General features: G+C 45.1%; 2 protein-coding genes across 19 annotated transcripts; one reads left to right on the top strand and one right to left on the bottom strand.

The window, feature by feature from the left end:
* Positions 1–10: 10 nt before the first annotated feature.
* OARD1 (O-acyl-ADP-ribose deacylase 1) lies at positions 11–3,957 on the bottom strand. Of its 6 annotated transcripts, none has more exons than XM_014953680.1 (6): positions 3,852–3,957; positions 2,234–2,301; positions 1,548–1,692; positions 1,346–1,404; positions 866–978; positions 11–543 (listed from the first exon to the last, which is right to left on the bottom strand). In XM_014953680.1, exons 1-6 carry the CDS (start codon positions 3,940–3,942, stop codon positions 441–443), a joined length of 579 nt encoding a protein of 192 aa, XP_014809166.1. In that variant the 5' UTR covers positions 3,943–3,957; the 3' UTR covers positions 11–440. The 6 variants fall into 6 exon arrangements, with proteins under 6 accessions (XP_014809166.1, XP_014809170.1, XP_014809167.1 ...); XM_014953684.1 differs by lacking the exon at positions 3,852–3,957 and adding an exon at positions 2,822–2,840 and having other exon boundaries at positions 12–543; XM_014953681.1 differs by lacking the exon at positions 3,852–3,957 and adding an exon at positions 2,630–2,785 and having other exon boundaries at positions 12–543.
* NFYA (nuclear transcription factor Y subunit alpha) lies at positions 3,099–16,645 on the top strand. 13 transcript variants are annotated; one of them, XM_014953669.1, is made up of 10 exons: positions 3,099–3,221; positions 4,883–5,004; positions 6,699–6,779; positions 9,053–9,199; positions 10,484–10,615; positions 11,267–11,372; positions 11,877–12,043; positions 13,083–13,256; positions 14,535–14,636; positions 15,407–16,645. In XM_014953669.1, exons 2-10 carry the CDS (start codon positions 4,930–4,932, stop codon positions 15,458–15,460), a joined length of 1,038 nt encoding a protein of 345 aa, XP_014809155.1. In that variant the 5' UTR covers positions 3,099–3,221; positions 4,883–4,929; the 3' UTR covers positions 15,461–16,645. The 13 variants fall into 13 exon arrangements, with proteins under 13 accessions (XP_014809155.1, XP_014809153.1, XP_014809154.1 ...); XM_014953667.1 differs by having other exon boundaries at positions 6,699–6,782; XM_014953668.1 differs by having other exon boundaries at positions 6,696–6,779.
* Positions 16,646–17,599: the final 954 nt, after the last annotated feature.

Genomic DNA, 17,599 nt, shown 5'->3' with positions numbered 1-17,599 from the left:
ATGCAAAAATTTAAAAAAAAAAAAAAAAAAAGGTGACAGGGCTCCACAGCTCATCGTTACCAACCGAAACTACAAACCAACAAATACCTCAGCAGAGACAGCTCCGGTTTCAGTCTGCACAGGCACTGCCAGCTCCAAGCAGAAGCCCGAGCGAAGGCAAGAGCTCTGTGGAGGACCAGTGACATCTGGTGGCTTGCTGGGACAGACTGGAAATCCCCCGAGGGTCACCACACCACCTTCTCCACAGGCTCCCTGAACACAACATCCCAAATCAGCTGCTCTGGAGCTTTTTTTTTTTTGTTGTTGGTAAAGCCACTGCCAACAAAAGAGTGAGCGACGCTCAGGTGCAGGATGTGCTGAGCATGCAGTTTCCCCTCATCAGTTAACGGGTCTCCACTCCTGAAAGCGGGGAAAAAGGGGCTCTCTTTGATCTCCTTTGCTCACAGACTGTAAACTGTGATCTTTATATCTGTGTCTTCAAACACTTGGTCAAGTATTGCTGAAACTTTATTCCAATCCAGGCCGTCAAGTCCACACCCAATCCTGGAAAAAAAGACACCAAAAGAGCTGTAATGGCCTCTTCTGGAGCACACTAGGAACAATTAGCTCTTCACGCAGCTACAATTTTACATGGCACTAACTCAGCTCACCATAAATCAACGTAATGCAGTTAGAGTAAGGAAAACAACCAAGTCGGTATGTTTTGTTATCATTTAAGCACATCAGGAAATACAAATTTCATTTGCACAGCAGAAAAGAGAAGTAGATACTTGAACTCTTCTTTCACGGCAGGGGATCATCTCTCAAACATCCTTCTATGCAAGGAACACCGAAGCATTTACACCGCAGTAATTAATTTTCTTACCTAGGCATGGAAATGTCAGTAACCCCATTGTTCAGACAGTGGGCTCTCATGGCTTCTAAGCTCTGTCGCATACTGTCGTACGTCGGCTTGTGAGAAACTTTCTGCTTCGTAATCTAAGTGCAAATGTAAAAGGTCAGTTGTGCCTTTAGCATGATCACTGCAAGATTTTCCTTCTAAAAGCCCCATTTCACTACATTCAAACTCCACTCTCAGACTTGCTACTGTGAAGGGAAAGAGACTTGGAAAAAGAACTGCATTTCACAGCTTAAAACAGTGCAATTTGGCAGGTAGTTCTGTCAATTTAAATTATATATACATACACGAGAGCGTGGCTTCTCCTCAACTAGCAAGATTTGAGTAATACCAGTCACACTTCTTACTTAGAAGAAACTCAAAACCCCCACAGCTATTAAAGTCCTCGTCATCAAATCTAACAGAGTTTAGGTAGAAGAAAATGCCTGAGTAACGTCCCCCTCTTACCAGGTAGTAAATGTATCGGTCATCTCTCTGGAGAACTGCCACCTCCCCAGTCTTCTTTTCTAAAGTGAAGAAATTAAGAAGGTATTTTTACCCTCCACTACGTGATTCCCCCTACACCCCAGGTAGCTTGGAATACCCTTACTGCTACAAATCAAGGTTTCCCCTGCAGCTCCTGCATGCCCACCCCACAGGTATCACTCACGTTGATCCAACAGCTCTTGAACGCCGCCAAACTTTTTCTTAAAAAGAACAGCTATGCCTGCACCCATGCGACAGTCCTCGCTGATGCAATGAGCCAACGCGTCCGTCGCGGGGCAGGAGAAAAGGTCTCCCTTAACATATTTGATCTAGAAAACACCACAAAAAGAAGGGTAAATAAAAGGAAGCTGAGTGCTGACTCAGATCAGGGACTGCTCAGGTAACGGGGAATCTGGCAGGTCTGGGCAGTGAAGGGTAAGGCACCGAGTTTAAGATGCAGTTCACAAGCAAATGAGTTGCTGTGAATTATGGACCCAACATATAGACAACTATCTCTTCTGCAACATCAGTTATAAGTATCAGATGCCAGCTCAGCAATTAATTTTCCAAACAAAATTCTTAAACTCAAAAATTCTGTAACAGAGAACCCAGCTGGGTTGGTGCACACCTTGAGCACACAATCAGTGTGTCGGTGCTGGGTAAGACAATACTCCATTAAGCTCTGTGCTATTGTACACTATCTGCATCACTGACGTAAGCATAAAAGCACAAGGAATTTAGCAGTTTCAGCCACTTTACTCCAAAAAGCTACATGGCACAGCCAGTTGCCGCATTATTTGGGGGACAGGGAAGTCTTTTTACAGAGACACACATCACAGCAGTAGCCCAGGTAACCCAGTTTCTACGCACTCTCTCCTCCTGATCCTTGGAGAAGTGGGTGGCCATGGTAACATGGGCTACAGTGAAGACTCCTCCAGCTAGAAACACGACAGAGAAAAACACAGAGTTATTATGGACCCCAAACCAGGCAATAAGCTGGTATGCCACAGGGTACAAGGCTGAGCCTACTTCATCTATGGGATGAAGACTCCCCTTAAACATCAAGACACCCCTTAAAATAGAAAAGGAAGAGGCCAGTAGCTCCGAACAGTGAAGTGCAAGCTCTCCCGCTCCAGCCCCACAACTCCAGCCCGTGAAGCTCAAGGGGACACCAGCACAGGGTCACCACACAACTAGCACCTAGAGGCCTTCCATCCTCCTCCGAGCCACCCCTGCCCCTTGAGGAAACCCTTCAGCAGGCCACACCCGCGGGGACGGCGTGAAGAAGGACCCGCCGAACCGAGGCTTGAGCCACAAAGCACCTCCCCAGCGCTCCCCACATCGGCCACCCCAGCCCTCCTTCCGCTCCGGCACAGCGGCCTCAGTGCCACGCCAAAATGGCGGCGGCCGCCCGCCTCTCTAGGCAGCCTGGCGGACTGCCCTCTCTATGGTACTCGCCCAGAACTTTCCGCAGCCCGGCCTCCCGGCGCACGCGCACGGCGCTCAGAGGCGGTGCCGAGGGAGGGGGCGGAGCCTCAGCCGGCGCTTGCGCGTTACTGGCCGCGGCGACCCTCAGCGGCGCGCGCACCGCCCGGGGCGCAGGCGCAGTAGGCGCGGGTGGGCGGGGCGCAGAGGGGGCGGAGCCCGGCTCTAAGGGCCCGCGCCGAGGGAGGGGGCGGGGCCACGCGGGGCGCGGCACCGCCCTGCGCCTGCGCCGCCCGCGCCCGCCCCCTCCCTTCGCCTTTGTTCGGGGTTGGGCGCCATTTTGCGCGGCGGCTGAGTGGAGGCGCTGATTGGGTTTCGGGGGCCGGTGGCGGAGCCAATCAGCGCGGGACCCGAACCGGGGGAGCGAGGCACGGTGAGCGCGAGCAGCCAATATGGAGCCCCCGAGCGCCGGCCCCAGCGCCGGGATTGGCGGGGCCGAGTGACCAGTCAGGAGGCCGCTCGCAGGGCCGGGGCCGGCCGGGGCCGGGGGAGGCGAGGGGACGGGGCGACGGGGCCCGGCTCCGCCGGGGGTGGTGGTGGGGACCCATGGGGCTGCTGTGAGGAGAGGGCCTGGCCCGGGATGCGGGAGATGGCGGGGCGGCGGTAGTGGTGGAGGTGGTGGAGGTGAAGGCGCGGCCGCGGGCCGGGCCGCTGAGGGGAGGCGCGCGGCGAGGCCGGCCTCCCTCGGCGGGGACGAGGCCTTGCCCGTGCGGGGCCGCTGGGACGGGAGCCGGCAGGGCCCCGCCCTTCCACCGGGCGGGCGGGGGGAGCGGAGCGGGCGAGCCTCCCCGCCGGCCCTGCCGTGACAGATGGGCCGCGGGCTGCCTGGGCCGCCCCTCCTCCTCCTCCCCCCCTCCTCCTTCTCCCCGCCTTGCCCGGGGGAGGTGGGGAGGAAGGCGGTGAGTGTGCGCCGAGGGCAGGTCGCTGCCCCCCCCCCAGCCTTCCTCTTCCCGCGGCTGCCGGTGAAGCAGGTGTGTGGCACCCCCCCCTCCCCTGAACGCACCTGGGCGCCAAATGCCGCTAGCCTTGTGCTCCTCTGTGAGGAGAAACTGCCCTTGCTGCCGGTTTTTGCTTCTCTCGGAGCTGCGGGGCATTGCCTCCGCCTGCCGAGGACGTCCCCGGGGTGAGGCTTTCGGCAATAAAACGAAACCGTCCCTGGGTGAACCCCCTGACTTGGCGGGATTGAGGAGGAGGTCAGAAACAAAGCCTGGGTAGCACGTTCTATTCTGCCTAGCAGTGGGAGATTTGACTGTGGCCTCCTTGTCCCTCCCTGGGCTGTTCAGTTAAATCCCGGCCTTGGCTTGGCGCGGGTGTCTGTCCTCCCCTGGTGTCCTTGAGGACAAGGATCGTGTGGGTGGACTGGCAGGGTCTGCCCTGGAAACTTCTGCCAATTTAGTAACGTTTTCGGGTGCAACACGTTTTAAAACAATGCTTTCAAGGTTGCTCGAGCCATAGCACAATTTAGTTTGTTCTTAGCATAGCTTGTTTGCCAAGAGAACTGTTGGTGTAGCTGCTATAGCCTCCTGTGTGTACATATATATGAATATATGCCGTTAGAACTAGAACACAAAGTCATTTTCATGCAGACAAGGGCCTGGTGAGGAGGAGCCGAGCGGTGAGATCAGCAGGGGGAGGAGCTGCCACTGGAGCAGATGACTGAGCTTTAAAATTTAACTTGATTCAGTAACACTGGTGCTCTGTGTTTTCATGAAGGGAGTGAAATAATGCCTTGGAGGACAACGTTACCACACGTGTAAAATCCTCCACTAGAGGCAATGACAGAATTGAGATACTTTCTGCTTCTCAGTCAAGTTATGTGTTCTTCAAATTACAATTCTAGTTTTGTTACTCACTGAAAGTGAGGTGATGTTATGAAGGAGGAAGGTCCTTGATTAAACAGCAGCTTGTAGTGTGTGTGATTTGACCTCTGTGTCAGCAGATGGTTTGCTTTCCAGCTACTGTACAATAATTCCAATTTTCAGACCTTGGGATAATAATCACACGGGGGTGTTTCTTTTTAACTTTTCTTGCCAGATACACAGACTGAGGTGTGCCTTTGCCCGTCGTGGAGCTGAAGCGCCATGGAGCAGTACACAGCCAACAGCAACAGTTCCACAGAGCAGATCGTTGTGCAGGCTGGGCAGATCCAGCAGCAGGTATGGGAGATGACAGCGGGTGAACTGGTGTTGCCAGGGCCCAGTTACAAATCTGTTTGTATTTCTCAGAGTTTCACAGAACCAGCAAGACGCTTCACGATACTGCCTGGCTGTGTGTGTACCTGGCTTCTGTCACCTGAGCGGTGGGCAATGGTCTGACTTGAAGTCAGAGTAAATATGTTTGAAAGAAAAACCCCAAACTTATCAAAAAATTAAATTGCAGGTGTAGAAGTTGCCAAATTTCAGTGTAGCGGGGAGTTTGCAAACTCCTAATGACATGAGGGAAGAAACAAATCCTCTCTGAAAATGGAGGAAACAGAATATTAATCCAAACAGTCACACAAGGAACAATGTAGATTTATCCCCCCCCAAATTGAAATAGGTTTTGTTCAAGCTCATAGGGGCTTTCTTCAGCTTTCTCAAAAGAAGTTTTTATTGAGCTGGTTTGGATTAGAACTACAAGTGGATCAGAATGAACACCCAGGACAGGAACTGCAACAAAATGTATAGCTTTGGATGAATTAACCCATTTTAGAAATAAGCTTCTAGTTGATGTTATAATGTGCAAATGAGTAGGGCTGGGAGTTTTTTAAGGGCTTATAGATTTTTGCTGCTGTTAAGCTTCACCTGTTCAGATACAGTGATGCATTTTCAGATGACCTATGCTGCAGCTGGATTTTTTTTGCATCTTATGTTTGTTCTAGTTCAAGGCAAGAGGAGTTTCATGATTTGTCATGCAAATAAATGAGCCACTAGATTATATTTTCACTGAGATAAGCTTTGCTTTGTCATTGGCCTGTTTGAGTGTTTGACAGCAGCGACTGGCTTCTTCCATCGAATTTAGTTGAAGTTGACTTTTTCAGTAAGAACAGGATTGTGCTTGAAGTAAAAAAATTATATATTAAGAATTATCAAAAATACCTGTTTCTAGCAGATAACCAAAGATACATTTGGTTTTATTGACACTTTGTAAGTAAAAAGGAGGTAAAAATGTACCTTGGCTTGTTTCATTTTTATTACATGCCCTTAAAGCCTGTGTTGTATTTGATGTGAAATGTTTTTTTTAAATAATTATTTTAACAGGCCTGTTGTAGTTCAGCTTTTAGTAGAGAGATGTCCTTCATCTCCCCAACGTGAACACAGTTAACACAGGTTATTTTGGGACTCTTACTAAAGAGGCTAAAGATAGAAAAGGCTTTTAGATTTAACTGCTCTTGCAACCTCTGAAGATTGTCCTTCAAGGTCAGTGGTGGGAAGACCTTGATGCAGGGGTGACACAGATGAAGCTTAGACTGTAGTCACCTGAGCTGCTGTTCTGTGCAGAAAGGAATTTATGGTCTTTATTGTGACTAACAAGTCTGACCAAAATCTGGAACCCCTTCACTGTAAGAAACCTGGGCAGTGAAGGGAGACACTAAGCAAAAAGGTAGCAGTTTAAAACACTGAAGCTGAGATTTTTAAATTCTGTAAAATAATCTCTCCTGTTCTTTGTAAATGATTTTTATTTGGGATATTGAAGCCTGTCAGTATCATACGCAGTTTTGTTGGTTTCCATTCTGAGGTTTGCTAAAATTATTCACCTTCCTTATGTTCCAAGAAGTTTAAATTCAGCCTCTTCCAGCAAAGTGTCATTGTCTCTTGTCAGAGCTGTACATTTCCATGTTTCAAGCTATTCCTGTTCCTATTCCCAGCAGCAGGGTGGTGTCACTGCTGTCCAGCTGCAGACTGAGGCCCAGGTGGCATCCGCCTCAGGCCAGCAAGTCCAGACCCTCCAGGTAGTGGTGATCTCTCTAATTGTGTTTGTGAGCACTGCATGACTCTCACCGTCGCCACATATCTAATGCTGTGTTTTTTCCAGGGTTTGAAATAGGAACAGGAAAATTTGTTAGCAGTAGAGTCCTTGCTTTCTGCTGGTTGTAGGGTTTGCCATGAAGAACATGGGGTTACAGCTTTTCCCTGGATCTCGAGTGTGTGCCAGAAACCCAGATGCATTCATGAATTCCTGCTTCTGCAATTCTGAAAGTGAATAGTTGTTGAAAGGGGAAAAAAAAAATCAAGATGAAGTAACAGTCAAGATTTCCTGTAGTTTCAGGGAGATAAGATTGCTGATCTCCACCGTGAGTAGTTCTGTGTCTTCTCTATGTGACAGAGAGACATAGAGGTGGTGGGTGATGCACCAGCTTGAAGAGTGAAGCTTCTTCATCTGATTAAAAAAAGCACCTGGGGACAATATTGGCCTCTGTGGGACTGAGAGATCCTATTTCTTATTTATGTGTGAACAGCACAGGGAAACACAGGAGAAGTAGGTATCCTAATGGTAAATACAGCCCAAATTGGAAAGAAATGCAAGGTTATTTCAAACCCTGATTTGTTTCAATGTGAAGTATTTTCTGTCTTGCAAACTTTGTTTCATTAGCTCAGCTAGGGGGCTTTTAAAGGAGTTGACAAATCCTGGATGGCTGTAGCAGTTTAGTAGCTCACTCAGTGTTTTGGTTTTGGTTTTTTTTAATTCTTCAGAGGAGGAGAGTTCCAAGAGGCTGGAACGGTGTAAAGTTGAACACAGCATTTTTTATGTTCAGATTTAAAATCTGAAAAACTGGCTGACTTGAATTGCTTGGGTCACTGTGGCCTCCTGGTCATTATCATGTGTCCTCCCTCCCTTTTTTTTCTTTTTTTTTTTTCTTTGCTTGCTCTAATACATTAACAAGAATCCTGGAATGTATCGTTTTTCTTTCTGCTTATTGGCCATCGTGCTGCTGACTCTGCTTCTCTGGGGATGACACGAGCATGCTTATCTCTCTCTCTGTTGTAATTCAAAACAAGTGCTACCGATTTTTGTTGGGGCCTCGTACGCAATAGTTACAAGGTTGAGGAACAGAACGGTGTCGCAAGGGGATTAGTGACCTGTAAAATCCCAATATCCTGCGTAGGGCATTGATCACTGAGGTTCTGTAGATGTGTCAGCGTATAATTCACTAAGGTATTTGAACTATGCAAAATAGAGGGTTTTTTAAGGTAGTTCAGTATGTGCTGAAAATCCGTGCTGCTGTTTAGCCTGGAGTTCTGCAGCAGTTGAAGAGTGAGCGTTTGCTCTTGCACATTCTGGAAATTTACAGGTAGGAAACCCAAGAACTCGGTGACTTTTTATCATGTTGTTTTGCGGTTGTTTCTAAACAACTCCGAGCGTGGTAAAGTGTGATTGAGTTCGTAAGACTCGTTTCACATGTAAGCCGTGGAGGTACAGTGTTTTCAAAGGGATATTTTGAGGAGTTTGGAGCATTAGTGAGTGAGGGTGTTTGAACAGACAGGTTTTCTCCTCACTTTTCTTTTTGTTGGCCTTTTCCCTCATGACCAGAGCCACACCTGAGCCAAGAGTCCAGACTCTTACGCTGAATTTAGAAGTTCACTGTAAGCTTTTTGGGCCAAGAAGTGGCTGCTGCTCCTTTTCTTCCACTCTTCCTTACTGAACTACATTTTGTGTTGTTACATTTATAATTTCACTTAATGCCCATGAAAAGATTCTCTAAGAAAGTCGCATGCTTTATATCGGTTAGAAAATGGAAATGTTGTAGGCATGTAATTGGAGAGAGTTGAAGCTACCTCAGAATCTCTCTGTGAGAATAGCTTATACAGAGCTCTTTCTCATTAGAAACCCCAATTAAAGATTAGTAATAGTGATGTGGATAATGAAGTTTCTTTTATTACACTTTGCTCTCGGGCTGTGCATGAAGATAGTTATTGTCTCTGGAAAACTTAGCTGTGCTTTTCATGCTTTATTGCAATTTGACTTGGAAGTTTTGGTTAGACTGCAACAGAAAAAGATAATTTACTAAATCCAGCAGCACATTGTGCAAAAAGTTTTAGAAATGAAAGATATTTGATGCTGACTGTGACCCCAGGTTAGTGAGTGTTGCTCAGGTTCTCTGGTGGTGACCAGAGAATTCAACTAGGTAAGAATTCAACCTCATGTGGCAGCCACTTTGGGTTCTGGCTTCACCTCAGCAGACTTTTTCATTGTCCTGTTTGGTTTTTTTCTCCCATTTCCCAGGTCCAGGGTCAACCCCTCATGGTCCAAGTGAGCGGAGGCCAATTGATCACATCCACGGGGCAGCCCATCATGGTGCAGGCCGTGCCGGGGGGGCAGGGTCAGACCATCATGCAGGTCCCGGTTTCTGGAACGCAGGGGCTGCAGCAGGTGAGAGAAACCCACGTTTTGTTTATGAGAAATTGCAGAGAACGAGCCGTGATGTTCCCACCTTGTCAGATAGAACCTTTGCCTCAGGGCTCTTAAATGAACTGGGCAAAGACGGGTGTTCTCCAGCTATGGGTCTGGCAGTGAACTGCGTGTTAAGAATGCAATGAAAATTCTTTGTGTATTTGATTTTCGTATTTTATGGGATGGTGCAAACCTTTAAAATGAAGTCTGTTAAAATACAGCTGGAGTTGGTTTGAGTTTTTGGTTTGTATTTTTTTTTTTAATATATTTTTATTTTAACTGGCCCCTGCAGGACAGTGGGGATCTGGTGCCTACTCAATTTATGGCTCCAAAAGAGGTGTTTTTTAAAATTTATTTAAGAAAGCTTCTTGAAAATAACTTTTATGCTTGAGTTCATCTAATAGGTGATGGCTGAAGGTGGATTTAAATGCTTCCATTGCACAGAAGGTACAACTGTAGAAGGTATAGAAGGTGGATTTTATTAGAAGCAATTATTTTGAAATATTTGTCTAAAAGACAGTTTTTAAATTTAAAGAAGAGCTCAAAGTGTGTTCCTCAAAAGCAGTGGCCTAATGAAAGTGGTCTAGTGATGTGAGAATGGGATTCAGGAATCAGGTTCAGCACAGTCCAGGAGGGCATATGATGCCTCACTGTTTTGAGAGGTTTATTTAGTGTTTATTTAAAATTTTTGTTGAAAAGCAATGTATTTTGTGTTAGGTTCTTTAAAGTCTGGTGGTTGGAGGAAAATCCATAACTGGGTTTTTAAGCACAAGCTTCGAACTGTATTCCAGTTCCTCTTTTTTAATCTAAGAAATGTTCCACGTTGGTGGAAAGACTCCTCTGCAAAACTGAAGGCAACTTTTATATGTATCCAGGAGTATTTCTCTATGCTGGGTAATTAACATCAATCTTAGTTCTCTTTTTTACTTTCAGCAGAGTATTATTACTCCTAGTTTCATGTGAATAATTTATTTCTTTTGACCATTTTATTGTGTAAGCAGTGGAGAACTGCTAGGGCATAATGACACCAGCACGATATGTCTCCTCTGTTCTGTGCGGTTATGACTGCTGTGTCACAGGAGGAATGAATTAAAAATCTTCATTTTAAAATGGAATGGGAGAAGAATCAGTGCGTGCTTTTTTTTTTTTTTCTTCTTCTTTGCAACAGTAAATCATCCTCAGAGATGGTTTGGTGATGCTGAGGCCAAGGAGGGAGAAATAAGAGGCGTAGTTAATGTTCCTTTCTGACTCTTTCTTCCACAGATTCAGTTGGTCCAGCCAGGTCAGATTCAGATTCAAGGTGGGCAGGCTGTGCAGGTACAGGGGCAGCAGGGCCAGACCCAGCAGATCATTATACAGCAGCCACAGACTGCAGTTACTGCTGGCCAGACACAGGTAACTGCACCAGCATGAAAGGGTTTTCTTGAGAGAAACAGGAAGAGAAACTTGGCAAATGACTTAAGGTGTGGTTAAGTAAAAAAAAGGGGGAAAAAATAAAAAGGGATTATTTATATTGAGGAGAACGTGAGAATAAATTTCCATCTTTTTGTAGTGTTTTCATGCATAACTCTGGGGCAGAATAAATAGATTGCATGTTTTTATCCATTGTGTTTCTGTATTTTATTGGTTCGTGGTGGTTTTTGTCTATTTGTTGAAATTTTGAAAACATGAAGTATTGCTAATTTCACACTTGCGCCATTTTGTGAAGCAGTCTAGTCATACGTGGGCTTTCTGCTGACTCTTTTGCTTAGGACCAAAATTAAATTTCTGAGCAGAATAGTTCTCTCTTTTAACATGTTCGTAGTGAGACGGGAAACCTAGAACTTGTTTCTTTCAATATTAAATACTAGACTGTTCGAAATGTGTGCTTTAGGTATTTTATCCACGGTTCAGTTGGTTTGTGCTCCATCCTATTTCTTGACGCTGGTAATAAAGCAAAAGAAATAGATGCCTGAAACACCTAAAATACCATGTGTTAATTCAGGAATTGTAAAATTTGAGAAATAAGCAGTTTGTAAAGTTTACTGTGTTCTTTGTTTTGTTTAGACCCAGCAGCAAATAGCAGTTCAAGGACAGCAGGTAGCACAAGCAGCTGAAGGGCAGACTATAGTCTATCAGCCAGTTAATGCTGATGGAACCATTCTCCAACAAGGTATGAGCTTTGGTGTGAAAAGAATCAGAATTTCACAATAACTCTTTGGGTTTTATTGCCTTGTAATTATTGTCCAAGGAAACGGGGAGTTGTGATGCTGGTAGTGCTGTGATACGATTGCTGGCGGAGCGAATGGAAGAAGATGTTTATAATATTATACAGGAATTCAGGCTCTGGTTCTTCCCTCAGAAAATAAAAAATGGCACTTTCTTTGGCAAGGACTATTAAAATAGAAACAATTGTTTGCTCTTACATACTAGAGTAGATGTTTTACCTGACCCTGGGATTACTGTGCAGATAGAAATGCCAAAGACAGGAAATATGAGGATGAGGCGAGTGGATTTAGTTACTAACTCGCAATGCTTTTTGAAATCTCTTTTGCACGTTATGGAAGGATGAATGAGTAAAGAACAGAAGTGGGACTAATGGTGTTCCCTTCTTTTTGTGTGCGTGTTTTTGGTTTGGTTTTTTTTTTTTCTTCTTTTGTGTTTTATTTTCTTAAAGTTACAGTCCCTGTTACAGGCATGATCACCATTCCAGCAGCCAGTCTGGCTGGAGCGCAAATTGTCCAAACGGGAGCCAACACCAACACGACCAGCAGTGGACAAGGGACTGTCACCGTGACGCTGCCAGTTGCTGGAAACGTTGTCAATTCAGGGGGAATGGTCATGGTACGTATTTAACTTCCCTTTGATATTTTTAAAGGTTGAGGTTTAGGACGCAACAAAGTGTTTTCTGAGATTCATGTCACCTGAATATGGTCACACTTCTCAGGAGCTACCATTAGTTTCAAGTTTAAACGCTACAAGATTTCTGTTGTAATGGCCTGTGTCCTATTGTGACCTGTGTATTCCGTACTTTGTTTTTTCCCCCAGCAGGTTACTGAGTCAGGAATCTAGAAATTGAAATTCAAAATAAGCTGTTAACTCCTAACAGAGCTTTAAAAAGATTGACTTGACTGTCACGTTTCTTGAGGATCCCCAAGTATTTGTTTTTCTGGTTCATAATGGCCTCAAGTTGGTCCAGGGGAGGTTCAGATTGGATAGCAGGAACAAGTTTTACACCGAAAGGGTTATTAAGCCTGGGAATGGGCTGCCCAGGGAAGGGGTTTAGGCAACATCCCTGGAGGTATTTAAAAGCCAGCTTGACATAGTGCTTGGTGACATGGTTTAGTGATGTTTTTTTATCAGACTTAGGCTGATGGTTGGACTAGATGATCTTAAAGGTCCCTTCCAACCTGGCCAATTCTGTGATTCTATAAGAGGGCTTTTCTGCCAGTTCTTTATAGCGTGATGCCTTTGGACTTGAATTTCATTTTGTCCCCACTAAGTGGCAGCAGCTCTGCAAGTAATATTTGCTTAAGAAATGCTCTGAAATTATCATATAAATTAAATAAGTGATAACCAAAAAGAAAGGGAAGCAGTGGGCATGTCCTCTATGCTTAATTGTACAAGAAGCAGTATCATGGTCATAGAATTATATATGGTATTGAAATTTTACTATAATCAGAAAAAAAAATGAAGCACGACTGATATGTAATTGATTTGTTTAAATTTGTTCTGCAGTTTGAGGACAACTTTCAATTTAAGGAGGTGCATTATCTGAACAAAACCCAAACACTTCCCATTATAACATCTTTTTAATTACTTTTTTTGCATTCACTTTGTGTTCTGAGCGACAAGTACTAAGAACATACTCTCCTGTGCACAGATGGTCCCCGGAGCAGGATCGGTACCAGCTATCCAGAGGATACCTCTGCCTGGAGCAGAAATGCTGGAAGAAGAGCCCCTGTATGTAAATGCCAAGCAGTATCACCGCATCCTCAAGAGGAGACAGGCACGTGCGAAGCTTGAAGCAGAGGGAAAAATCCCCAAAGAAAGAAGGGTAAGAATAAAACTCGGATCTAATCACAGAATGACATGGGGTTGGAAGGGACCTCTGGAGATCATCCAGTCCAACCCCCTGCCAGAGCAGGGCCACCCAGAGCAGGTCCCACAGGAACGTGTCCGGCCAGGTTTTGAATGTCTCCAGAGAAGGAGACTCCACCATCTCTCTGGGCAGCCTCTTCCAGGGCTCTGCCACCCTCACAGGAAAGAAGTTCCTCCTCATGTTTAGATGGAACTTCTTATATTCAAGTTTGTGCCCGTTTCCTCTTGTCCTGTCCCTGGGCACCACTGAAAAAAGACTGGCCCCATCCTCCTGACACCCACCCTTTCAGTATTTATCGGTGTAGATCAGATCCCCCCTCAGTCTCCTCTTTGCTAGACTAAAAAGACCCAAGTCCCTCAGCCTTTCCTCATAAGAGAGATGCTCCAGGCCCATCATCATCGTTGTGGTCCTCTGCTGTCCCCTCTCCAGCAGTTTCCTGTCCTGCTTGGACTGGGGAGCCCAGAACTTGTCCCAGTGCTCCAGATGGGACCTCACCAGGGCAGACTAAAGGGTCAGATAACCTCATAACCTCCCTCAACCTGCTGGTCACACTCTGCGTCAGAAGATGCCCCCCGGGATGCCATTGGCCTTCTTGGCCACAAGGGCCCATTGCTGGCTCCTGGGCATCCTGTTGTTCACCAGGACTCACTAGTCTTTTTCCTCAGAGCTGCTCTCCAGCAGGTCATCCCCAACCTGTCCTGGTGCAGGGGGTTATTCCTCCCCAGGTGCAGCACCCTGCACTTGCCCTTGTTGAATTTCATCAGGTTCCTCTCTGCCCAACTCTCCAGCCTGTCCAGGTCTCGCTGTGTGGTGTCACGGCCTTCTGGTGTGTCAGCCACCCCTCCCAGTTTTGTCTCATCAGCAAATGTGCTGAGGGTACATTCCATCCCTAATACAGGGTTTCTCTGTGAGAAAGGCACAGAAAACCACCTGTGCTGGAAAATGAGGTTTGGAGTCTTAAAGTTCAATTTTTTTATTTTTATTTTTTTTGTTCATAAGCTACATCAGTAAGTTTTGAAGTCCCTTGGTGGCAGTCTTGCTTCCTTTGCATGCTTTTAACTGTGGGAGATGTATGGAGCTGTATTGCAAACCGACCTATAACTGTAAACACTTTCTCTTGGGGAAGGATGTGGACTGGGCAGGCTTTTCTAGCACTCGGGAGTTTCCCCCAGTGGCAGTACTGAACTGGAAATAGTGGGCTGGTCTCTCATTACCCACTTCATGTTGTTACAGAAATACCTGCATGAATCTCGGCACCGTCATGCCATGGCCAGGAAGCGGGGAGAAGGTGGACGTTTCTTCTCACCAAAGGAAAAAGACAGCCCTCATATGCAGGCGAGTAAAATTGTGGCACAACTGCCATTTTCAGTTCTTCAGAATTCACTTTAGAGGTGCCTTTGTATTGTTTTGTTTGTTGTTTTTTTTGGCTGGGCTCTGACCTTCTTTCTTCTCTGCCTTTGCATTTATGTTTCAGCCCTTGTAAAGAAACCTTCTGTCTCCCTTCTTGTAGACAGCAAGTGTCTGTTTGCCTTGAGTAATTAATTTATAATAATATTGATAGAAATGTAAAATGTATTCACTTTGTTTTGCAAACAGAGAATGCTTGTATTTGTTTGTCCTAAGAAATGTAGTCTTTTTAGCCTTTCTGGTTACATACCAGAAGTACTTACTTTCATTTTTCTTTAGGAGATGAATTAAAGGAATAGAAACCTTATCTTTCATCTGATGGAAAATTAAAAAATGTGAATATCTGATTCTTGGCTGCATGTTGATTTACATAAAAAGTACAAGACAGGTTTTCAAAGGAAGAGACACAGTAGAGTAGAACTGGCAAATTCTGTTGTTGATGAGTGCTCTAAAGCTGGAGTGGAATCCTTCCCAAATACTTGACCAGTGCTAGGTCTTCCCTGTTGCCAGAAACAAAACATTACTAGGAACAATTTAGATTTATATATCCCATTCTCTTACAGTGGCCTGTAAAACCCAGGGAAAATAGGACATGGTCAAGGGAAGGGGCAGGAGTGTCTCCTCTTGATAGTTGTGTGTGATTCCTCTGCTGTTATGGAAAAAAGTTGAAGTTACAACACGGTGTTTTGTATCTGTAGGATCCAACTCAGACCAACGAAGAAGCAATGACACAGATGATCAGAGTCTCCTAACCACTGCTTCAAGAAAAAAAGCAACTGAATGGAATTCCCATCCCTCCTGCAAGTCTGTCCTTCCCTTCCAGTCTATCAAGCAAGTCTTTCCATGGGACAATCGCTGTATCACAGCCTCCCCTTTTCTACAGAACAAACACCACGGTTTCAGTGTGTGGTTGAGATTTTAAACGCAGTTGACTCAACAAATGGGAACTTACCAACCTTCTTGGTGTATTCTTCTGATCCAGCGCAGGGATTTCAGAGTCTGCCTGCTCATGCCTTTCTTTTGTTTTTAAACATCTCTCCTGTTAAGATTGGCCGTGAGTGAGAGCGTGCCCCTGCCTCGGTGATCAGCAATAACTCTGCCGTGCTGAAGCAGGGCCAGCAAAGACCTCTTGGACTTCAGCTCTTCTGTACAGAGACATAATCCAGTTTTGAGCCACCAGCTCTGGCCTGGCTGCACCACGGTACTTTGTTTTCCCAGCAGAGACTTGTTATTTACATCCACTCCTTACACCTTCAGGATTTATTGTCAGCTGAACCGGTCCCTGTCATTGCGTCTGCGCTTCTGAAACTGGCGGAAACTGAAGGGGGTTCTTTTTCAGTTCTACCTTGTCAAATATGTAAACAGCAAGCTCTTCCCTGGGAAAACTTCAGCCATCCAGTCACGATGATAGAAATATTGCAAGATGATTGCAGGACTTGATATATTGTATATCCGTTCCAAGAAGGAAGAGGGTAATGTGAGGATAAGGATTTAATTAGGAAAAGCAATGTCTGGGTGTTTTTTGGCATGTTTATTGCCAGTAGTTGTTGCTTTAGAAGAAAGTGGATGCTAGTATGAAAAGGATTAGAACTTCTAATTGAATCTCTTCCAAAGGATTTTGTTGGGGTTTTTTTAATCTTCCTAACCTGCCAGTCCACTGCACGGTTCCTCCAACAGACATAAAATCTGTGATCTCAGACTGATAGCACTTGACTGTCTTTGGGATGGTGTTTCTTGATGCCTGTTGTAAATTGGTTCCACAGTTCTCTTGTTCTACACAGTGAGAGATTGTTTCATGACAGCAGAAGCGTAGGGCAGCTCTCCTCAGCTCATCCCCATGTAACTGAAGGACTGTTAGACAAATGAAGGCAGATATTGATGAACCTTTCAGGCTTTTTATAGACTGTTCTCTTTAAATAAAAAAAAGTGGCACTTAATGAAGGAGAAGTACTTACATTTAAAAAAAAATCATTATTTCATGAGCTATAGCTGGCTTCTGGCTGAGTATCTTGACAAAACATATCTTGATCTTTAATTCCATAGCTCATTACAGATTTAAGCTTGCTCCATTATTACTAATTTGAAGTTTGGTGATGGAAGCTGTAGTTCATAAGCATTTTAACAGTTGGTACTTGCGTCTTTCCATTACAGGTTTTCTGTGTATCACCTGTGCACTATAGTGCCATCTCTTCCAATTTTTGTGTTCTGTAAAACATAAAACTGCACCGTGGCAGTTAAAGGTGGGATTGGAAATCCAGCCAGGTGGTGTTGCTGGGGGAGGAGATAACAAGAGTGAATAGGTAAAGTAGCAGGTGAGGTGTTTCTGAAGAAAGCATCCAAGGATGGGGAGAGACTGGTTTAAATTCAGTGAACTCTTTTTTTTTATATTCACTTGAAAACAAAGGAAATGAAACTTGAAAAATACAACCTATGTTATCTCCCTTACATGTTTTCCCCATTTACTGAAAGCCTATGAATAAATGCAAAATGGGGGACAAATTAGCAAGTTGTAGACAACTGGGAGGATACAAAACTACACAGCCTTGAAAATCCTATTTATTTGGATAAAGGAAAAAAATACTAGACCGAAGAGTATGAGAAGATGGGAAGGAGTGCAAGAGAGGAGGCAGCAGAAACGTGGAGAATTGTTAGATTCTACATTGCCACTGGGCAATCCTGGAGGAAGAGCACCCCTGTCTGGAGACTAAGGATGACAAGGTTTAGGTCAGGTGTCTGTGGAGTCACACAGCAAAGAAGAAATGCAGGTTTGGTGTATGTAGTTAGGCAGCTGGATTTTCTAAATTGAGTTTGGTTCATTTTCTTTCTGAATTTTTAGTTCCATGTTCTTACTGCAGCTGACAATGGTGAGAAAGAAACGGTTCAACACTGCG

The sequence above is a fragment of the Calidris pugnax genome, unplaced genomic scaffold (assembly GCF_001431845.1).
Source record: "Calidris pugnax isolate Ruff unplaced genomic scaffold, ASM143184v1 scaffold245, whole genome shotgun sequence".
In the NCBI taxonomy this organism is placed as follows: domain Eukaryota; kingdom Metazoa; phylum Chordata; class Aves; order Charadriiformes; family Scolopacidae; genus Calidris; species Calidris pugnax.
This window is presented reverse-complemented; position numbering and strand designations above follow the sequence as displayed.